This window comes from Ahaetulla prasina, chromosome 5, assembly GCF_028640845.1.
Source record: "Ahaetulla prasina isolate Xishuangbanna chromosome 5, ASM2864084v1, whole genome shotgun sequence".
NCBI lineage: Eukaryota > Metazoa > Chordata > Lepidosauria > Squamata > Colubridae > Ahaetulla > Ahaetulla prasina.
In genome coordinates this window covers 5,719,715-5,743,259 of record NC_080543.1, presented here as the reverse complement: position 1 = coordinate 5,743,259, position 23,545 = coordinate 5,719,715, and the positions used below count along the sequence as shown (strand labels likewise).

Genomic DNA, 23,545 nt, shown 5'->3' with positions numbered 1-23,545 from the left:
GAAAGGATAGTGAAAGGGAGACGGAGGGATGGAAGGAAGGAAGAAAAATGGGAAGGAGTGAAGGAGAGGAAGGGATGGGTGAAAGGAAAGAAAACGGGAATACTGGAGGGAAGGAAGGAAGGAAGGGAAGTTTAAACATCTATTTAGTATAGAGGCCATCCCTCTGCCTGTACAGATTCTCTGCTTCTAAAGGCAGAAATAGGATTTTCCCCTGGTATCATCCAGAGCAGGGGTCTCCTTTGCTGGCTGAGGGACTCTGGGAATTGAAGTCCACAAGTCTTAAAGGGACCAAGGTTGGAGACCCCTGCTGCAGAGCCGACTTGCCCATGCCTGGAGCCGAAACCTTCGCCTGCTCAGCTGCTTTTAATGTGTCTTGCATCTCTTTCCATTGCAGCCGTACAGCGCTGAGCAACCGACGTCCCTATACAAATCTTCTGCATGGGAATCCCATAATGTAACATCTGTTTCTCTTGTTCCCCCTGAAAGCTGAACCGACCGAAGGCGTCCCGTAAATTCGATTTTGATTCTTTTATTTCACTCCCTGGGAATGATTTAAGTCGGAGGGGTCCGGTTACCCATGAAATTTACTTGGAACAATTGTGCCACTGCTCCCACCCGCCCCCTCCCCAACCCTCGTTACCACTGGCTGAAGATATCTCAATATTTCTACCTCTCTAATATCTTTTATTTTTTTCCCTCTGTTCCAGTCTCAGGCTCTCTCTTCTTTCTCTATCTCCCTCTTTCTCTTTCCTTCTTTCTCTCTGTCTTTCTCTCTCTCCTCTTTCTCTCTCTTTCACTCCTTCTTTTTCTTCCTTTCTTTCCTTCTCTCTCCCTTTCTTTCTCTCCTTTCTTTCTCTCTCTCCTCTCTCTCCCTCTTTCTGTCTCTCCCTTTCTCTTTCACTCTCTCCTTTTCTCTTTCCCTCTCCTCCTCTCTTCCTTTCGCTCCCTTTCTCTCCCTCTCCCTTTCTTTTTCTCCTTTTTCTCCATCTTTCTCTTTCACTCTCTCCCTTTCTCTCCTCTCTCTCCCTTTTGCTCCCTTTCTTTCTTTTTCTTTATCTTTCTCTCTCTCTTTCACTCTCTCCCTTCCTCTCTCCTCTTCCTCTCTCCCTTTTGCTCCCTTTCTTTCTCTCTCTCTTTCTCCCTCTTTCTCTCCCTCCTCTGGACTCAGCCCAATTTGTCCATGTCCTCCTAAAAATGCAGTGGCCAGAATTGGGTGGAATGCTTCAGGTGTGGTCTGCCCAGTGCACAACATAGGTAGTCCTCGACTTACAAACAGTGACCGAAGTTACGGCACTGTTCTGTTTCCCTCCCCCCAATACTCCCAGCAAAGAGTCAGTCAGAGGCCTCCTTTTCTAATTTATTTACATAGATAAAATGTCCTGGCCACGTCTACCCACGGGCCTGCCAAGTTTCTGGAGATAACGAGGAAATTATAGATAAGGCCAGAATTACTCACGAATATATTCTTCCCTCCATTGATACAGTTTGCCCGCGCAAATTCATTGCTTTGTCCAAGACAAAAAACCAGGAAGTCCCGCCTCCTATTTATAGTCTGCAGATGTCACTGCATGACAATCATTACTTGGCTTTATCCCAACGCTGCTTCTGCTGCGCGCGCCGGTCACGTCTGCGCAGTCTTGCATCACTCCAAAACTGTTCTTGGGGCATTGCCAAATCAGAAGAAGGCTCCAGAGAATCAGGCCTTGCCGGCCCCTCCTCCTCCCTTTGAGTGGGTGCCAGGGAGGGAGAGGGCTCAAGAGAAGCAGGGCTGGCCAGGTCTTCTCCCTCACTTTCTGAATCATCCGAGTCCAGGAGTCTGGGTCCAGGAACCTGGGTCACAACAGGCACTGAAAAAAGCGACGTACGACCGTTTTTCACACGACCATTGCAGCATCCCCACGGTCGCGTGATATTACACTCAGACGCTTGACAACTGACTTGTGGTGGGTTGCCGTGTCCCCGGGGTCATGTGATCCCCTTTGGCGACCTTCAGACGAGCAAAATCAACAAATCCGGAAGCCGGATTCACTTAACAATTGTGTTACTAACTTCACAAATTGCAGTGATTCACTTAAAAACCGTGGCAAGGAAGGTTGTCAAAATGGGGCAAAACTCAAGAGAGCAAACGTGTCACTTAGCCACAGAAATGTCGGACCTCAATTGTGGCCGTAAGTCAAGGACTCTCTGTACTTTTCAGATTCGCAAGATTTTTGTTATATGTCCAGTAATGGCCAAAATTGTGGAAACCTTTTGGGAAAAGTGCATTTTCTAAAACTAGCTAATAAAGCCACTTAATTTTTTTTTTTCGGTGTAGTACCATAAAATTATATATCAATGGAAAGATAATTTGATCAAAAATGTAATGCAATAGGGGATGCGGTGGCTCAGTGGCTAAGACACTGAGTTTGTTGATCGACAGGTCAGCAGTTCAGCGGTTCGAATCCCTAGTGCCGCATAACAGGGTGAGCTCCCGTGACTTGTCCCAGCTTCTGCCAACCTAGCAGTTCGAAAGCAGGTAAAAAATGCAAGTAGGAAAATAGGGACCACCTTTGGTGGGAAGGTCACAGCGTTCCATGCGCCTTTGGCGTTGAGTCATGCCGGCCACATGACCACAGAGACATCTTCGGACAGCACAGGCTCTTTGGCTTTGAAACGGAGATGAGCACCGCCCCCTAGAGTCAGGAATGACTAGCACATACGTGCAAGGGGAATCTTTTTTTTTTTTTAATTTACATTTATATCCCGCCCTTCTCCGAAGACTCAGGGCGGCTTACAGTGTATAAGGCAATAGTCTCATTCTATTTGTATATTTACAAAGTCAACTTATTGGCCCCCCAACAATCTGGGTCCTCATTTTACCTACCTTATAAAGGATGGAAGGCTGAGTCAACCTTGGGCCTGGTGGGACTAGAACCTGCAGTAATTGCAGGCTGCTGTGTTCTAATAACAGGTTTCTTACAGCCTGAGCTATCACGGCCCTTATATCTTTACCTTAATGCAAATAACTTTTATGAAGAATTTGCTATTAGAATAGCAGTTACAGTATAAAGAAGAAAAGTGAAACACGTCGAAAAAACGAGATATACAAAAATTGTCACCATGTCAGTTAATCCTTAGTTGGGTAACCTTTAGCATGAATGACGGCCTTACAAGGTCTTCCCAGGGAGTGAACCAAGTCTTTGAGTTCTGCAGCTGTTCTAATGTGAAACCAAGATTGAAGGATGGCTTCTATTAACTGGGTTTTATTGCTGGGTCGCTTCTGACTAACCAGTTTCTTTAGTCGGCTCCATAGATTTTCCGTTGGGTGAAGGTCTGGGCTATTCCCAGGCCATTCCAGCAGTGGAATATAATTATCTTGAAACTCCTCCCAAAAACATCGTGTTATTAGTCATCAAACCTCAAAAATACACTTTTCCCAAAAGGTTTCCACAATTTTGGCCACTACTGTAGCTTTATATTAATGTAAGAATGAGTTCGTCTGGCTGCGTTTCCCCCTCCATGAACGGCTACCTGGCAAGGCTGGCCTCTCTTTCCCTTTACACACCTGAACATGAGCCGATAAAAATTGGAGGGGGGGGAAAGACTTTTATTTTTTGCAAATTGTTTTATTCCCGCCGGAAAGTTGGCACAGCATGGGGGGGGGGTGAAATGTTGCTTTGAACTTCCCCCGAAGGAACCAGGTGGAAGACGGAGGAAGGGCTCCGTTTAGCAGGTAGAATGGAAGACTCCGCCCACTCGGACTCCCTGGGAAGCCAAAGTGTTATATTCCTTCACAGCCATCTCCGTTTGCAAGACCTTCACGTCGATCCCCTGCTTCTTCAGGTACTCCACTGTGGCTGGCGGTACCTCGGAAGGAGGAAAAACAGAAAAGGAATGAAAATCTCTGACATCTGTGGGGCCATTTTCTTTATTAAAATAGCATTAACCTGTTGTGTCTCGTCCGATCTCACCACAGCCGGGGCCTTCTTATCTGCTTCCGAACACGGAGGAATGTCCTAGTATGCCTCCCGGCCCCAGCCCTGGCTCCATGCCCAGACAGGCTGAAGAGGAGGAAATACCTCCAGCCCCCAGCTCTGGCTCCATGCCCAGGCAAACGGAGCAACTAGACCCCTCCCCCTCCCCCACAGCATGTGAGCCTGAGGGAGGTCAATTGCCAACAGCTGCAGACTGGAGTGACCCTCGTGTCAGAAGACTTGATAGATGGAGGCAAACAGAAGGAAGGGAGGGGCAGGCCTGGATAAGTGCTGAGTCATGGAGCCACACCCCATGGCCTATATAAAGGATCTGCTTTCTGGCAGTCTCTGAGTCAGGCAAAGTCGAACTTATCTTGCTGAAGTCACTTTCTGGTCTCCTGCCTGCCCTGAGGACTTTGCTAGGACTTTGGCAGAGCTGCAGAGGCACGCCTGATTTGGATTTCCCTGACCCGGCTGTCAGCGGAGGAGTGGGACACGACATAACCGCAGCGGTGAAATCCTAAGCAGTTTGTACGGTGAACCGCTTCTGATAAAATCTACCCATTCAGCGAACCAGTAGTAAAAAGCTGTATTTCCGACGATCGGTATAAAGCGGTATTTCCGACGATCAGCTGTGCTGATCCTGCTTTCTAGTGAATCTAAATCGTGCAGCGCAGCTGTTCCCCAGCCCCTCGCTGTTCTACTTGCCTTCAAACGGCTTCTTTTTCCGAGCGAAGCGCACATTAGGTGCACACTGCAAATGTGGCGAACCAGTGGCAACCCGTGGAGGATTTCGCCACTGGATTAACCCACTTTTATTTTTTACATCTGCAGGCAAGCGGTCCTCAGTTTACGACCAAAATTGAGCCTGGAATTTCTGTCGCTATGCGCAAAACCTTTTGTTGAGTGAATTTTGCCATGCCTTACGACCTTTCTTGCCGCAAGCGTGAAGCAAATGACTGCGGTTTGGTAAGTCAGTGTCGGGGGTCATGAATGGAATCGGGCTTCCCCCTTGACTTTGTCGGAAGGTCGCGTGACAAATTGTTGTACGTCAAGGACTGCGTGTAGTTCAAATGGGATCCTCTTTCCATTCCTTTCTTTTTATTTTTCCTTTCCCTCCTTTTACTTCTTTCCTTTTTTCTTTTCCTTTCCTTTTCCTTTTCCTTTTCCTTTTTCCTTGCCTTTTCCTTTTCCTTTCTTTTCTCTCTCCTCTCCTCCCCTCCCCTCAAGAAAAGTCATAAAACGGGACAGAACTCACTTAACAAATGTCTCACTTAGCAACATAAATACTGGGTTCAATTGTGATCATTAAGTCGAGGACTACCTGTATAGAAACCCAGCCTCATGAGGGAAAATTAAAAGTTGCTGGGCATGTTTGTCTAGGAGACGGGATAAATACAGCTAATCCTTGATTTAGAACCGTTTATTTTGTGACCGGTTACAACGGTACTGCAAGAAGTGGCTTGCGACCGTTTTTCACAGTTACGACAGTCGCAGCATCCCCCAGGGTCACCTGATCGAGATTCGGACGCTTGGTAACTGACTCATATTTAATGACGGTGGCAATGAATTATGCGATCTCCTTTTGTGACCTTCCGACAAGCCAAGTCAAAGGGGAAGCTGGATTCACTTAACATCCGTCCGACTGGCTTTACAACGGAAGTGATTCGCTGAACGACAGAGGGAAGAAAGTTGTAAAACGGGGCCAAACTCACTTAGCAACTCTCTTGCCTACAAACAAAAATTTTAGGGCCAATTGCGGTGGTAAATTGAGGACTACCTTTAGTGTTTTACAAACCAGGCATCTTTTTAAAAAACAGAATAGAATTCTTTATTGGCCAAGTGTAATTAGACACACAAGGAATTTGTCTTGGTGCCAATGCTCTCAGTGTACATAAAAAAAACACCATTCATCATGAATCACAAAATACAACACTTAGTGATAGTCATAGGATACTAAATAAGCAATCAAATCATAGTAGAAAACTAAATAAAATAGTATTCAGTATTTTTCAGACTATAAGACGCACCTAAATTTAGAAGAGGAAAACAACAGAAAAAAGTATTTAGCCTCCCTTTTTTCAGGCCTTTTTTTGGGGGGCCCATTTTTGAGGCTTTTTTTGGCTTGTTTTTGAGGCCTTTTTTTTTGGCCCCTTTTTTCCAAAAAAAGCCTCGAAAACAGGCCAAAAAAAAAAAGCCCTGAAAATGGGCCAAAAAAAGGTAAAAAGGTAAAAAAAAAAAAAGGCCTGAAAACTGGGTGTACAGAGGCCAACAAATAGCCGGTCAGTGGGTGGGTGGGTCTTCAGCAATATTCGGTCTGTAAGATATACAGACATTTTCACCCCCATTTGGGAGACAAAAAAGTGCATTTTATAGTCCGGAAAATACGGTAATGGTAAAGATACAAGCAACAAGGTTATAGTCATAAGGAGAAAAGGAGATGGATAATAGTAAGGATGAGAAGAATAATAGTAATACAATCTTAGTAAATAGTTTGAGAGTGTTGAGGGAATTATTTGTTTAGCAGAGTGATGGCGTTCGGGGAAAAACTGTTCTTGTCTCTTGTTCTGGTGTGCAGTGCTCTATAGCATCATTTTGAGGGTAGGAGTTGATACAATTTATGTCCTGGATGTGAGGGGTGTGTATTTTCACAGCCCTCTTTTTGATTCGTGCAGTATACAGGTCCTCAATGGAAGGAAGGCAGGTTGGTAGCCATGGTTTTTTCTGCAGTTCTAATAATCCTCTGAAATCCGTGTCTGTCTTGTTGGGTTGCAGAACTGTTGTGCCTCGCCCGCCCCCCTCTCCGCAGCCGGGCCCTTCCCATCTCCTGTTATCTGATCCAGAGACTGATAGTGAAGAAGAATGGCCTGGCATGCCTCCAACCCCCAGCCCTGGCACCATGCCCAGACACACTGAGCAAATAAACCTCCCCACCACAGTGTGTGAGCAAGAAGCCAACCACGAGCTAGAATTGCCGGCAGCTAACAAAACGTGGACAGATCCCCGCTTCCGGAGAATGGAGAGGTGACGTCAGCAAAAGGAAGGGAGGGGCAGGCCTGGATAAGTGCTGAGTCATGGAGCCACACCCCATGGCCTATATAAAGGATCTGCTTTTTGGCATTCCTTGAGTCAGGCAAAGTCTCATCTGGTTGCTGAAGTCACACCTTGGATTCCTGCCTGCCCTGAGAACTCTGACAGGACTTTGGCAAAGCTGCAGAGGCTTCGTGGCCACGCTTGATACAGACTTCCCAGACCCGTCTGTCAGAGGAGGAGTGGGACACGACAAGAACCAACCAGACAGTTCTAGAGGTTCAGACGACAAAGATAACTGGACTCCAATTGCCAGAATTTCCCAGTCCACTGACAACCCTTTGATCAGGAGTAGTATTCACTTACTTTCCCTACTGGTCATAAATGAGAGCGCCCCCATCCACGCATGCACCTAGCCTACCATGCCCGCGCTTTGCTAGCGCACGTGCCTTCCGCACATGCACCAAGCCTCAAAAACATGCCTAAATAGGATGGCATAGAGCCGGAGCGCCACTACCGGTTCGGACAAACCGGTCTGAACCGGCTGAATCCCATCTCTGGCTTTGATGCGTAAAGATTGTTCTCACCTGGCGTGAAAGCAGAGCCGGGCTCTTCCAAGGACTCAGATCACCTGAGGGAACCTACCTGCAAGGCCTCGCTCATGCCACGACCGATCACTAAGGTCTTGACACCCTTTTCCAGAACTTCTTTGACGTCGGCTGGCTGAACTCCAGGGATGTGCTGTTGTTGGGGAAAAGGAAAGTTAGTGGTAGATGCTTTGGGCATTGTTGTGCCTCACCCGCCCTCCTCTCCTCAGCCAGGCCCCTCCCATCTCCTGCTATCTGAGCCAGAGACTGATAGTGAAGAAGAATGGCCTGGCATGCCTTCAGCCCCCAGCCCTGGCAGCATGCCCGGACAGACTGAGCAAACAAACCTCCCCACAGCGTGTGAGCACGAAGCCAGCCACGAGCTAGAATTGCCGGCAGCTGGGCAGGCAGACGAAGGGTGGAGAGATCCCCGCTTCCGGAGAATGGAGAGGTGACGTCAGCAAAAGGAAGGGAGGGGCAGGCCTGGATAAGTGCTGAGTCATGGAGCCACACCCCATGGCCTATATAAAGGATCTGCTTTTTGGCATTCCTTGAGTCAGGCAAAGTCTCATCTGGTTGCTGAAGTCACACCTTGGATTCCTGCCTGCCCTGAGAACTCTGACAGGAATTTGGCAAAGCTGCAGAGGCTTCGTGGCCACGCTTGATACAGACTTTACAGACCCGGCTGTCAGAGGAGTGGGACACGACAGGCATGGCCCAAAATTAAGATGCTGACATTATAAACCACGGAGGGAGGGAGGGAGGGTGGGAGGAAGGAACCGTGGTCGCACAATGAGTGCAATATTGCAGGCTAATTCTGCCCACTGCCAGGAGTTCAATCCTGACTGACTAAAGGTTGACTCAGCCTTCCATCTTTCCGAGTTCGGTAAAATGAGGACTCAAATGGTGGGGGGCAAGAGGCTGACATTGTAAACCATGAAGGGAGGGCGGGAAGGAGGAAGGGAGGGAAGGAGGAAGGAGCTGTGGTCACGCAGTGGTTAGAGTCCAGTATTACATGCTAATTCTGCCCACTGCCAGGAGTTCAATCCTGACTGACTAAAGGTTGACTCAGCCTTCCATCCTTCTGAGGTCGGTAAAATGAGGACCCAGGTTGTTGGGGACACAAACACGGAAACACACACACACAGCAGGCATTTTTTTAAAAAAAATTTTATTAAACTTTTTATCTTTTAAAAGCAAAATAAAGAAAAATACAACAAAAAACAAAAACACATTAAAAACACCTAACAGATATAACATTACTTATTTTACAGCTTGCCGTATCGGCATAAATATATATTCTCTGTTCTTATTCAGTCGTTCCTCTACATGCTTATATTTACATTGGTATCTATTTACCAATCCGTCCTTATCCGGTTAACACAATTCAATGGTTTACACTTCCTGATTTTAACTTAATTAGGTTAACATTCCAATTTATTATTTTGATATTTTTTTTCTAACCAATCATATAATTTATTCCACACTTTGTAGTATTCTGACTCTTGCCTTTCCTTAATTTCTAGTGTCATCTTGTCCATTTTTGCACACCGTAAGATTTTTTCGGATTATTATTTCCTCTCCTGGAACATTGTTTGGTTTCCATCCAGATGCGACAGCGATCTTCGCTGCCATTAATATATGCAATATTTGCAAATATTGCAAAGATTTGTCTATTTTTGGATTCATTGTTCCTAATAAATAGAGTTCCGGTTTAAATTCCATTTTTAGTTGGGTAATTCCCTCTAGCCAATTTTTAATTTTTTGCCAAAAAATTTTTATCTTGGGGCACATCCACCACACATGGTAGTATGTGCCTAGTTTGTACCCACATCTCCAACAATTCAGTGGTAAAATTGGGAACATTTTGGCCAATCTCGCTGGTGCCAAATGCCATCTATGGAACATTTTATACAGATTTTCTTTATAGGCTACTGCCATTGTTAATTAACAGAGCAGGCAATTTTTTCCATTTAACCCCATTCCCCAACCCTTTCGTAGAATCTGATCGAATTAAACTCTTCTGGTAAACCACAGCTTGTTGAGGCAGATGTGATCTTTTATAGCCTGTTTGTTTGTTTCCCTTCTGCCTTCTCATTGCAATTCGGATGCAGATTTGCATAACAAGGTATGGCGGGCTTCCTGCTCTGTACCCAGCATGCAGCTGCTCCCAGTAAGCCAGGGATATGTGTGTGTGTGTGTGTGTCTATTTTTAGCAAGCTTTTTTTATTTTATCAAAATAAAATAAATATGGGCCTCTGGTAGCTCAGACTGGTAAGACAGTCTGTTATTAACAGCTGCTTGCAATTACTGCAGGTTCAAGTCCTATCAGGCCCAAGGTTGACTCAGCCTTCCATCCTTTATAAGGTAGGTAAAATGAGGACCCAGATTGTTGGGGGGAATAAAAAGTTGACTTTGTATATAATATACAAATGGATGAAGACTATTGCTTGACATAGTGTAAGCCGCCCTGAGTCTTCGGAGAAGGGTGGGATATAAATGCAAATTAAAAATAAATAAATTAATGTTTGAAATCACCCATCTCCCTCAAAGAGGGGCTCTGGGATGTGTGCAAGTAAAACAATGTAAAAATGGCACTTTTATTTGGAATTTTACAAAGGCAAGGATTTACTGGTAACAATTAAAAACCAATTATTAAAAAATTCATTAAAATCATCCCACGACCTAAAAGAATCTGTGCTGTCTTCTAATGACGAGTGCTCCAGGGGTGTATGGAGGGGCGACAAATGTCAAAATGACAGCCATAATCCATGGGATTAAAAGGTAAAGGTTCCCCTCACACGTATGTGCTAGCTGTTCCTGACTCTAGGGGGCGGTGCTTATCTCCGTTTCAAAGCCGAAGAGCCAGCACTGTCCGAAGACGTCTCCGTGGTCATATGGCCGGCATGACTCAACACCAAAGGCGCACAGAACGCTGTGACCTTCCCACCAAAGGTGGTCCCTATTTTTCTACTTGCATTTTTTACCTGCTTTCGAACTGTTAGGTTGGCAGAAGCTGGGACAAGTCACGGGAGCTCACCCCTTTACGCAGCATTAGGGATTTGAACCGCTGAACTGCTGACCTGTCGATCGACAAGCTCAGCGTCTTACCCACTGAGCCACTGCGTCCCTTTCATAGGATTAGATCCCCGTTTTTTTTAAAGAGAATCAAAAAATCACCGTGGGGGTATTTAATTTTTTTTCTAACTGGCATGGGGTGAGTGGTGCGGCAGCCTAGAGGTGGAACTCTCGCCTCACAATCGGGAAGCTGCGAGTTCGATCCTAGGTAGAGGCAGATATTTCTCTCTCTGGGCACAATGAGAAATATACCTCTGCTGAATAAAACTCCTCATTGGCGACTGGAAGGGCATTGTGGTTAAATTAGTAACACCGTTCTTAAGTGAATCTGCTTCCTCCATTGACTTTGCTTGTCAGCAGGTCGCAAAAGGGGATCACATGATTCCGGGACACTACAGCCCGTCATAAATGTGAGTCAGTTGCCAAGCCACCGAATGGAATTCACGCGACCGTGGGGATGCTGCAACGGTCGTTCAGTGTGAAAAACCGTCGTAAGTCGCTTTTTTCCGTGCCGTTGTAACTTTGAACGGTTGCTAAACGAATGTGTCGAGGTTCCAAGTAATACATCCATAATAAATAGGTAGGTTCCTCAAAGAGTTGGTTTATTGCAGGGATCTCCAACCTTGGCCACTTTAAGACTTGTGGACTTCAACTCCCAGAATTCCTCAGACAGCAAAGCTTGTGGACTTCAACTCCCAGAATTCCTCAGACAGCAAAGCTTGTGGACTTCAACTCCCAGAATTCCTCAGACAGCAAAGCTTGTGGACTTCAACTCCCAGAATTCCTCAGAATTCCTCAGACAGCAAAGCTTGTGGACTTCAACTCCCAGAATTCCTCAGACAGCAAAGCTTGTGGACTTCAACTCCCAGAATTCCTCAGACAGCAATTCTAGGAGTTGAAGTCCACAAGTCTTAAAGTGGCCAAGGTTGGAGACCTCTGGTTTATTGGACATATCCTATTGGGATATGCTGGTGAAAACCGACTCTGAATATTCCCGCCGTTTTCCCCTCATTGAAAGTCAAAGGTTCTCCCTTTTCCCAGTCAGTCAGTCACATGGTCCAATCAAAGTCCCCGTCCGGTTGCCTGGTAACTTCGCTCCTCCTCTTGTCGGAACACCTGTGGGAATGTCCTTGGTTCCCAGGACGGTCAAACGGTCACTATATGAACTGTTGTAAGTACATGACGATCTATAACTCACATTTAAATTGTCCCTGTTCTCATGGCTGACAGGTTTGTGTGTCGTTGCCCGAAGAAAATTAAAAATGCCTGATGCCACAGGACAGGGGTCTGCAAACTTGGCTCTTTTAAGACTTGTGGACTTCAACTCCCAGAATTCCTCAGACAGCAAAGCTTGTGGACTTCAACTCCCAGAATTCCTCAGACAGCAAAGCTTGTGGACTTCAACTCCCAGAATTCCTCAGACAGCAAAGCTTGTGGACTTCAACTCCCAGAATTCCTCAGAATTCCTCAGACAGCAAAGCTTGTGGACTTCAACTCCCAGAATTCCTCAGACAGCAAAGCTTGTGGACTTCAACTCCCAGAATTCCTCAGACAGCAATTCTAGGAGTTGAAGTCCACAAGTCTTAAAGTGGCCAAGGTTGGAGACCTCTGGTTTATTGGACATATCCTATTGGGATATGCTGGTGAAAACCGACTCTGAATATTCCCGCCGTTTTCCCCTCATTGAAAGTCAAAGGTTCTCCCTTTTCCCAGTCAGTCAGTCACATGGTCCAATCAAAGTCCCCGTCCGGTTGCCTGGTAACTTCGCTCCTCCTCTTGTCGGAACACCTGTGGGAATGTCCTTGGTTCCCAGGACGGTCAAACGGTCACTATATGAACTGTTGTAAGTACATGACGATCTATAACTCACATTTAAATTGTCCCTGTTCTCATGGCTGACAGGTTTGTGTGTCGTTGCCCGAAGAAAATTAAAAATGCCTGATGCCACAGGACAGGGGTCTGCAAACTTGGCTCTTTTAAGACTTGTGGACTTCAACTCCCAAAGCTGGCTGAGGAACTCTGGGAGTTGAAGTCCACGAGTGTTAAAAGAGCCAAGTTTGCAGACCCCTGACATAGGAGATGCCAAAGGAATTCTGCCAAGGTGGGCCAAGATACTTACGTCCGTCCCTGTTTCTCTCCAGTCCCAAGTTCGGCTCCCACCGGGCCATACTTTACAGTCCTTATAGGTTGTGGGGCAGCCTCTCACCGTCATCCGTCCCCATGAGAGGGAGGCAATTTCGGGGGAAGACATAGCCGGGCGACTGTCTGAAAGGGAAAGAGAAAAACAAGAGGCAAAAGAACAACAGTTGGAAGGGACTTTTGAGGTCTTCTAGTCCAACCCCCTGCTTAGATAGGATAACCCTACATCACTCCATACAAATGATTGTCCAAGCTCTTCTTAAAAACGTCCAGTGTTGGAACATCTACAACTTCTGGTGGCAAACAGTTCCATTGATTAATCATTCTAACTGAAATTCCTCCTTAGTTCTAGGTTGTTTCTCTCCTTGATTAGTTTCCACCAATTGTTTCTTGTCTTGCCTTCAGGTGCTTTGGAGAATAGTTTGACTCCCTCTTCTTTGGGGCAGCCCCTGAGATATTGGAACACTGCTATCATGTCTCCCCTAGTCCTTCTTTTCATTAAACTAGACCTACCCAGTTCCTGCAACCGTTCTTCATATATTTTAGCCTCCAGTCCCCTAATCATCTTGGTTGCTCTTCTCTGCACCCTTTCTAGAGTCTCCACATCTTTTTTATATCATTGGAACCAAAACTGGATGCAGTATTCCAAGTGTGGCCTTACCAAGGCTTTAAAAATTGGTATTAACCTTTTATGTGAACTTGATTCTATTCCTCTGTTTATGCAACCTAGAACTGTGTTGGCTTTTGTAGCAGTTGTCGCACACTGCTGGCTCCTATTTAAGTGACAGTCCACAAGATCCCTCTCCTAGTTACTACTGTTGAGCCAGGTATCACCTATGCAGGATATCACCTATCACCTATATTTTCAATTCCTGCTACAGACTGAACCTCCTTAAATTTTATTTTTAGTACGTTTTTTCCCCCATAACAATTGTACATATTCAACAGAGCCGTGACATTATTGTATATTTTGGATCTACCTTCCATATAATTTCTATATACATTAGATACATCTAATCATCAATAGCCTTATATATATATATATTATTTTCTATTTCTATTGATTGTCCATGTGTACCAATTTCCCCCAACCGCATAGTATTCTGAATCTTCTTTTTCTTGTAATTCTATGGTAAGCCTGTCCATTTCTGCGCCGTCATATACTTTTTGGATAATCAGACTCTCTGGTGTTGCTAAGTTTCCAATGTTGCACGAATCCAATCCTTGCTGCTGTTAGAATGTGCAAAATCAAGTATCTTGTTTTTTTTATCAAATTTTGTCTTAAACACTCCCAAGAGAAATGTTTCTGGATTCAGTTCAATTTGGCATTTTGTTCTATCCTGTAACCATCCCTGTATCTTAATCCAGTACTTTTTCGCTTCGGGGCACATCCACCAGGCATGAAAGAAGGTGCCTTGATTTTGATTACATTTCCAGCACTTTGGACTTAGATTCGGGTACATTTTGACCAACCTATCTGGCGCTAGTTGCCAGCGGTAAAGCATTTTATATTGATTTTCTTTGTAAGCAGTAGTTTTGGTTAATTTTAAATTTTTATTCCAGATTAATTCCCAATTATCTAAATCTATATTGTGCCCTATATTCTTTGCCCATGCAATCATCGGTTCCTTCACCACCTCTTCCATTCTATCAAACTCTAGTAGGTATTTGTATAATTTAGATATTAATTTTCCTTCTGGGCCTATCAATCATTTGTCTAGTTGATTTGGTTCCAAATCAATTCCAAATTCTTCCACGTCTTTCTTATATCTGGATTGCATGAACTGTCCTACTTAAATTACAGATGAGGCCAGAAATAAAATGGCTGAGAGTCGGTTAACTTATTTAGTTTTCTTCTGCTGTCATTGAAACTTAAGAAATAAACTTTATATTTTTTGTTAAGGCTTTGGCTTTATTTCGCTGTAGTCTTTTGACATCTAAAATTTTTCTACATTATCTTATTTTACAATCTTGCTATTTTGCTGTTATTTTATTTATTTGTCCAATCTCTACACCGGCCATTTCATTTGAGGGATTTTTGGTGGTTCGTACAGGTAGTCCTCAAAGTACAACCAATCGTTCAGTGACTGAAGTGACTGAAAAAAAAAAGAATTAGGACCGTTTTTTCTTTCCTCCTTAGGACCGTTGCATGTGATCAAAATTCAGGCATTTGGCAACTGACTCATACTTACGACCGTCGCAGTGTCCCAGGGGTCAAGCGATCCCGTTTTGCGACCTTCTGGCAAGCAAAGTCAATGGGGAAGCCAGATTCACTCATCAATGTTAAGAACTGCAGGAGAAAGGTCGTAAAATGGGACAGCATTCGCTTAACGACGGCCTCGCTTAGCAACGGAAAGTTCGAGCTCAGTTTTGGTCGTATGTGGAGAACTACCTGTACCTGAATGGCAGCTGACAAACTCCCTGTTTGGCCCCACTCAGGGAGGCCCCGCCTCCCCAGGGCTTCCAAACTGCAGTTCCCATCATCCGCAGCGTAGGAGGATGGGGAGCGATGGGGGTTGTAGTCCCCGCAGGCCCCGCTCACCTGTCCAGATCACGCATCTGTCGCTCCGCCCCACACACGTCTGGCAGGATACGCCCCCTCCCGCCCCTCATTGGCCAAAGGCGACGTTACAAACACGGGCCGCGCCCACTAACAAAACCTCTCCACACCATCGGGCCCCGCCCCCTCCCTTTTATTTTTATTTTTATTTTTTTGGTGGAGGTGGGCGGAGTCTCGACGTCCTCTCCTCCCTCGTCCCTTTCTATTATGATTGCGCCCCTTTCTCCGTCGCCGCGGGCGAGATTGGCTCGGGCGGCGTTCTCTCCCCGCCCATTTCCAACTCCTCCCACCCCCCGCCCCACAACGCCAGGCTCGTTTTGGTTCCTGTGTCAATCAGTCAAATCAGAAACCAACGAGAGAGAGTGTGTGTGAGAGAGAGAGAGACGGGGCTAAGCTATCCGGGCCGCTCTTTCCCAGCGTTTGCCTCTTCCCCTACCTCGTCGCCTCGTCTCCTCTCGCGGGGCCCGACGGGAAGGATGGCGCCCGGAGTCTCGCTTCTCCCGCCACAGCGCCCCCTTGCTTTCCTCCTTCGCCTCGCCCGCCCGGCCCTCCTCTCCTCTCCCTCCACCACCACCACCACCGCCTCCTCCATCCATCCATCCTCTCAGGTTCCAAGATGGCGGCTGCGACGGCGGCGGCGGCGGCTCCCCCCTCCCCGCCTTGCCCCGCCGCCCCGCCGCCGGAGGCCACTTCCCGCCCGGGTTCTTGGCCTAACTTCGCCGTCGTCTGTTCCTTCTTGGAGAGGTACGGCGCTCTCCTCGATCTGCCCGAGCTGCCCTTCCCGGAGCTGGAGCGCGTTTTGCAGCCTCCGCGGGAGCCCGGCGACCAGGGTAAGCGCGGGATTTACCTCAGGTTCGGGCCTTTTGAGCGGCTCCCTCGGAGCAAAGGCAGCTGCAGAGAGGCCTTCTTGCCCCGCCGACGGGCCGCCCGCTTCGTTTCCCTCAGCGACGCCGACGTTGCTTCACGGGGCCCGGCCCGGCCGGGCCTGCCTGCCTGCCTCCTTCCTTCCCTCAGGGAGCCGGGGAGACCCGCTTTCTCTCCGGGCCTCGCGGGTGAGGGGTTGGGGGGCTGGTGGTGGTCGTCGTCGTCGGTCCCTTTTGTCCCCCTCCTTCGGGGGCGGGGGCGGATTCCCCTTCGCGGGTCTTCCGCGCGTGCTGCGTTCGCACGAGACACGCCGACCCGGGTCGGCCCCCTGAGGGACTCCCGGGGTCCGAGTGAGCCGCTTTGAGGACCCAAAGAGTGGGTTTTTTTCCCCCCTCATTTGTTTGTTTTTCCCCCCCCTTCAGCTAAATGGGGATTGTATGAAATGGGGGAGGGAGAAGGGGGATGATGGGCGTGCCGTGGAACATGGGTTACAAGGTTCCTCTTTCCCCTCTAACCAACCCCACCCCGCCCCCCGAGAGCTCCTCGGTTTGGAGGACCGGATCGGGATTTCTCTACTGTTACTTATTTATTTACTTTAATCGTTGAAACGCGAAACTCGAAAAGTCAAGCGAACGTTCAAAAAAGGCATCGCGGATACCCATTGAGTGGTGCCGAGGGTTGATAACGGGGGTTGCCTGCCACCGTCCTAGGTATCAACCAAGTGCTTTCTTTAATTATTTTTAATTATTATAATTATACTTATTAATATCTCTTTTTATTCATTGAACACGAAACTCAAGTCAACTGATTGTTTAAAAACGTGTCACAGATACCATTGACTGGTGCTGATGGTTGATACAGGTTGCTGCCAGCATCCTACGTATCAATCACGTTGTTTCTTCTTCTTCTTCTTCTTCTTCTTCTTCTTCTTCTTCTTCTTCTTCTTCTTCTTCTTCTTCTTCTTCTTCTTCTTCTTCTTCTTCTTCTTCTTCTTCTTCTTCTTCTTCTTCTTCTTCTTCTTCTTCTTCAGCATCCTAGATATCAATCACGTTGTTTCTTCTTCTTCTTCTTCTTCTTCTTCTTCTTCTTCTTCTTCTTCTTCTTCTTCTTCTTCTTCTTCTTCTTCTTCTTCTTCTTCTTCTTCTTCTTCTTCTTCTTCTTCTTCTTCTTCTTCTTCTTCTTCAGCATCCTAGATATCAATCACGTTGTTTCTTCTTCTTCTTCTTCTTCTTCTTCTTCTTCTTCTTCTTCTTCTTCTTCTTCTTCTTCTTCTTCTTCTTCTTCTTCTTCTTCTTCTTCTTCATCCTAGATATCTAGTTTCTTCTTCTTCTTCTCCTCCTTCTTCTTCCTCCACTCCTCCTCCTCCTCCTCATTATTATTATTATTATTATTATCTTCATTCATTAAACATGAAACTCACTCAACTAAACGTTCAAAAAGGCATCACAAATGCCATAGATTGGTGCTAAGGGTTGCTGCCAGCAACCTAGGTGTCAACCAAGTACCTTCTTAAGATATTATTATTATTATTATTATTATTATTATTATTATTATTATTATTATTATTATCATCATCATCATCATCATCATCATCATCTTTATTCATTAAACATGAAACTCAGTCAACTGAACATTCAAAAAGGCATCACAAATACCATTGACTGGTGCTAATGGTTGATACGGGTTGCTGCCAGCATCCTAGGTATCAACAAGTACCTTCTTAAGATACTTATTATTATTATTATTATTATCTTTATTCATTAAACATGAAACTCAGTCAACTGAACGTTCAAAAAGGCATCACAAATGCCATTGACTGGTGCTGATGGTTGATACGGGTTGCTGCCAGCGTCCTAGGTATCAACCAAGTACCTTCTTAAGATGTACAATGTTCCGAGTAGCGCAGATTTTTGCAGTTCTGCTGGTGTTATTGCAGGAAGCTGCAATTTGTTGATGTATCTTATAAAATTCTTGGACATGGTACCAAGTGCTCCCATGACAATGGGTATCACTGTTACATGCTTCATCCATAGCCATGTAGTTTTGATGGCCAGATCGCGATATTTCGTGATTTTTTCCAGTTCCTTTTTCTTCGACTCATCTCCTGCTACCGCGATGTCAATAAATTGTATGTTACGGTTTTCGACAACTGTGATATCTGGCGTGTTGTGTTCCAAGTGACAATCCGTCTGTATTCGAAAGTCCCACTAGATCATCACCTTCTCATTTTCTATAACTTTTTCCACTTTATGTTCCCATGACTTTTTGGATGCAGGCAAATCATATTTTTTACATAATGACCAGTGGATTATTTTAGTAACTCGGTCATGTATTATTATTATTATTATTATTATTATTATTATTATTATTATTATTATTATTATTATTTTATTCATTAAACATGAAACTCAGGTCAACTGAAAATTTAAAAATATATCATAAATACCATTGACTGGTGCTGCCAGCGTCCTAGAATAGATTTTTTTTTTTAATTGGCCAAGTGTGATTGGACACACAAGGAATTTGTCTTGGTGCATATGCTCTCAGTGTACATAAAAGAAAAGATACCTTCATCAAGGTACAACATTTACAACACAAATGATGGTCAGTATATCAATATAAATCATAAGGATTGCCAGCAACAAAGTTACAGTCATACAGTCATAAGTGGAAAAAGATTGATGATGGGAATGATGAGAAGATTAATAGTAGTGCAGATTCAGTAAATAGTTTGACAGTGTTGAGGGAATTATTTGTTTAGCAGAGTGATGGCCTTCGGGAAAATACTAGGTATCCACCAAGTATCTAGGATGCCGGCAGCAACCTGTATCGACCATTAGCACCAGTCAATGGTGTTTATGATATATTTTTAAATGTTCAGTTGACTTGAGTTTCATGTTTAATGAATAAAAGAATAATAAACTTGGTTGGTACCTTGGTTGATATCAACCAAAACTACTATTACTACTATTATCATCACCATCATCTCCTCTTCCTGGTATTCTGGCATCCCTCTGCTTTATTATTATCTCTTTTATTCATTAAAGATGAAACCCGGTCAACTGGCCATTTAAAAATATGTCACAAATACCACTGACGGGTGCTAATGGCTGATATGGGTTGCTGCCAGCATCCTAGGTATCAGCCAAGTACCTTCTTAAGATGTACGATGTTCCGAGGAGTGCAGTTTTTTGCAGTTCCGCTGGTGTTATGGCAGGAAGCTGCAATTTCTTGATGTGTTTTGTAAAATTCTTGGACATATTCTTGGACCTGGCCATCGAAACTGCACAATTATGGATGAAGCATGTAACAGTGATACCCATTGTCATAGGGGCACTTGGTATTATTATTAATAATAATTTTATCATCATTATTATATTACACTTCATCCTGCCTTTTATAGATATAAATGTATGTGCATATTTATTTGTGTGTACACATGTATATGTAAGCATGCATGTATGTATATACGTGTGTATGTATGTATGTGCAGGTAGTCTTCAATTTCAACCACAGTTGAGCCCAGAATTCCTGTGGCGAAGAGAGACATTTGTTAAGTGAGCTTTGCCCCATTTTTACGACTTTTCTCGTTACAGTTGTTAAGTGAATTGTTGCGGTTGTTAAGTTAGTAACGTTGTTAGATGAATCTGGCTTCCCCCATTGATTTTGCTTGTCAGAAGGTTGCAGAAGGGGATCACATGACCCAGGGACACTGCAACTATCATAAATATGAATCGGTTGCCAAACACCTGAATTTTGATCATGTGACCACAGGGATGCTGCCATGGTCGTAAGTGTGAAAAATGGTCATAAGTCACTTTTTTCACTGCCGTTGTAACTTCGAACAGTCACTAAATGAGCTGTTGTGAGTCGAGGACTACCTGTATCTATTACGAGGAAGGAAGGATGGATGGATGGAGAAGGGCTGGTCTAAAGTCATCCAGCCAACTTTCATGGCTAAAGGAGACCTAAGACTCACAGTCTCCTGGTTTCTAGGCCAGGATTTAACCAGGTGGAGGAAAGATTGGGACTCTTTTATCTTTCGATAAATAAATGTCTAAAGGACGATTAGTCTCCTTATCCTGGCCATTCTTCCTTTTGTTCTGTTCTCCCTGAGTTCCTTTTGTAGGAAGCATTCCCTCTGCAGCATCCGGGATGTTTGCAAGGTACTGTCTGAGAAATCAAGTGGGCGCACACAAAGGGTTAATTCGTAAAAAGCAGGCAGAGGTTCGATTGCATGGCTGGGTCTGCCATCTTGACTTTTTTGACAGCATCCCGCAGACATCCCCGATCTGCAGCTCTCTCACCTCCCAACCCTTCCCTAAAGTGGCTTTTATCCCATGTACCGATTTCTGACAACTTTCAGAAGTTGTGAGTGCCCCAACACTGGAGGCTTTTAAGAAGAGATTGGACAGCCATTTGTCTGAAATGGTATAGGTTCCCCCCGCTCGAGCAGGGGGTTGGACTAGAAGACCTCCAAAATCCCTTCCAACTCTGTTACTCTGTGTTGTTATTCTGTGTTTAATGTTTCTCAAGTATGGACTTCAACTCCCAGAATCACTGACCTATGCTCTCCAGACTTCTCTCTTCTCCCGTTCTCTCTGTTGGCTGTTGAGAATCATCGCTTTTTCTTTTCCTTACCCCAGTGGGCATATTCTCTTTGTGTGTGCTTTTTTTTGTGTGCCTCGCGGAAGAAAAGAGGCATCTTGAATTTCAGTTGCTGCTTGTCCGATTCCAATTTGTCCTGTTCTAGCAAATCTGTAGATAGACGTAGGGTTTTTTTTCATGCTTCATGAGCTTTTCCATTCACTGCGTTCCTCTAGTTGTTTAAAAAAAATAAGGAGGGGGACTAAAGAGTTTTTAATGAAATGGTTGGTTGATTGATTAATGGATATATTAAATTTATATGTTTTGCCCGTTCTCACTACCAGGCGACTCTGGGAGGTTTCCACATTGTTTCTTGAAGTTGCTTGAAACTTGACATGGTGTAGCACAGACCTGGGTATTTTATGCCCCCCAACCCCCCACATCCTTGTGACTGAATCAAATGTAAATAAGGGTACTCCATGCACACAATACAACTGCAGGTGACTGCCTACACACCTTCACAAGCCTATTGGCTTGGCTTGCCACAGTAGTCTTAGTTTCTCCCCTTGGGAAAATTAATTGCCCACCCTTGGTCTGGCAGCATTCATGGCTCCACTTTTTTTGGCAGGCCACCAACAATTGCACAGTAGTTCAGTAGCCTGACTAGATGGCTCAGTGGCTAAGATACTGAGCTTGTCGGATCAGAAAGGTCGGCAATTGGAATCCCTAGTATAGGTCTGCATGAGCAGCGGATTGGACTAGATGACCTCCAAGGTCCCTTCCAACTCTGTTACTATTACAGTAGTGGGTTATGGTCAAATCTGACACAGTGGTGAAGGTATTGGATCTGCCTGGGAGAGATCAAAATTCTTCTCCATTTTCTCCCATTCAAGCTTTTTGGGTGACGGGACCAGATATTTGTATATTTTTCTGAACCCAGACTATGTTATTGAGAGAAATGGGAGGCTGGAGCATTGTGTGCAGTGCCTTGAACTACAGAGCAAGAGGTCAAATAAAAATCTGGCAAGTAAACAAACAAAATAGGTAGGGTAATCACGAAGGCATTTCACCTGTTCTTAAGCAAGAGACCATATCTTGGGAGACAGACGGGTTATAAATTAATCCTTCTGGTTAATGTGCATTAGATTGAGGGAAATTGGTAAATTTGAAAGACAGCATAAATTGATGGAGATTTTTGTAAAAGGGAAAGAGTGCACAATAATCCACTCACTGCCTTAAACTTCTCTTTAGTTCACAGGCTGCATGTATATGTATGTATGTATGTATGTAGGGTGACTTTTTTAACCTTTAAGTGCATGAATGTTTGTGGTTGAACATCTGTCTGTCTGTCTGTCTGTCTATCTTATATGTCCATGATTGCGAACCTATGGCACGTGTGCATTTCCCTCTCTGTGGGCATGTATGCCGTTGCCCCAGTTCAGCTCCACTGCGCATGCGCACATGCCTCCCGCTGGCCAGCTGGTTGTTAGGTCTCTGCCGTGCATGTGCAGGGGGGCGGGGCGTGAGGGGGGGTGCATACGGGGCCTCCACGCACATACAGGAAGTGCAGGGGGATGGGGTGCACATTGCATTTTGGGGTTCAGGTGCGTCCGCATTTGGGCGTGCGCGCTTTGGGCACTCGGTCCGGAAAAGGTTAGCCATCACTCTTATATGTCATCCATCACTCGATAGGGCGACTTTTTTACTTTCCTTTAAGTGCATGAATATTTGTGGTTGGCTTTCTCTTTACTTCGTACTTCCTAAACCTGTTCGAATGATTCATTTTGAGGTTGTTCAAAGTGCTGTGGATAGGCAGAAGAAAATATCTGTTGTTTTCTGCACCTGTCTAAGATTTGTTTCTGTTCCTGCCTATGTTTCCTGCCATCCTGCAGCATGTTAACCATCCAGGCCTCTCCATAAACTTCCTTTTCTTGCAGAATATCAGTCCAGGTATACAGAAGACTCAAAAGATGCCAATGAACCTGCTGTTCTTAAAGTAGTATCTCTTAAGGATGGTTGTTGTGGGTTTTTGCTAAGGAGGAAAAAAAGGGGTTTGTTTTATTTTAAAATCAGTCTGGAAGAACGGCAAAACTAAATCTTGGAGTAAGTTGGAGAACATCTCAAGGAGTTTCCCATCTCTGGCCTTCCATCTTCCATCAGTAACTCATCAAATCGGCTTTTTCACCTTCCCAAATCCTAGGCTCAAAATGCAAGGGGCGGTTTTTGTGTGCTGCGCTTTTAAAAGATTGAAAACTCACAGCCCCCAGTTTCTTTGTTGCTTTTGCCCTTTTCAAATGGGCCATCAAAACAATTATTCCACTCTTAAATGTAACTTTTAATTGTGTGGCTATGGAGCCTGGCACCGGAAGGTAATTTCCAATAAAATTCTAAATACCTTCTCAGTGCTTCTATATTCTTTGTTACAGTCTTAACGGTCTTTGCAAAAGGGGAAGATAAATTTGGATTGTTTAAATACAATTAGATATGCTTTTGATACATACTTCTTAAGTCTCAGAATACAAAATAGTCAAGCATTAAAGGGATTGTATTTATTATTTGTATCCCATGCACACCTGAAATTGACATGTTTTGGGGCAGTGCCATTTTTCATTTACTATGATAATTATGGTGCTTTTTTTTACTTTATTGGCAGTATATACATCTTGATGCATATACAGGTAGTCCTTGACTTACGATCACAATTGAGCCCAAATGTTCTGTTGTTAAGTGAGACATTTGTTAAGCTA

At 44.8% G+C, this 23,545-nt stretch overlaps 2 protein-coding genes across 4 annotated transcripts in view; one reads left to right on the top strand and one right to left on the bottom strand.

Moving 5' to 3' along the window:
• Positions 1 to 3,621: 3,621 nt before the first annotated feature.
• On the bottom strand, positions 3,622 to 15,489 carry AAMDC (adipogenesis associated Mth938 domain containing). 3 transcript variants are annotated; one of them, XM_058186555.1, is made up of 5 exons: positions 15,186 to 15,322; positions 14,980 to 15,077; positions 12,768 to 12,913; positions 7,629 to 7,724; positions 3,622 to 3,846 (listed from the first exon to the last, which is right to left on the bottom strand). In XM_058186555.1, exons 3-5 carry the CDS (start codon positions 12,897 to 12,899, stop codon positions 3,706 to 3,708), a joined length of 369 nt encoding a protein of 122 aa, XP_058042538.1. In that variant the 5' UTR covers positions 12,900 to 12,913; positions 14,980 to 15,077; positions 15,186 to 15,322; the 3' UTR covers positions 3,622 to 3,705. The 3 variants fall into 3 exon arrangements, with proteins under 3 accessions (XP_058042538.1, XP_058042536.1, XP_058042537.1); XM_058186553.1 differs by lacking the exons at positions 14,980 to 15,077; positions 15,186 to 15,322 and adding an exon at positions 15,330 to 15,489; XM_058186554.1 differs by lacking the exon at positions 14,980 to 15,077 and having other exon boundaries at positions 15,186 to 15,323.
• Positions 15,490 to 15,944: 455 nt separating this feature from the next.
• The window catches only part of RSF1 (remodeling and spacing factor 1), a 60,188-nt gene continuing 52,587 nt past the window's right edge, over positions 15,945 to 23,545 (top strand). The window contains exon 1 of the mRNA XM_058186542.1: positions 15,945 to 16,177. Within this exon, the coding sequence (XP_058042525.1) occupies positions 15,964 to 16,177 (214 nt within the window). The 5' untranslated portion in view covers positions 15,945 to 15,963. The remainder of the gene's footprint in view (positions 16,178 to 23,545) is intronic.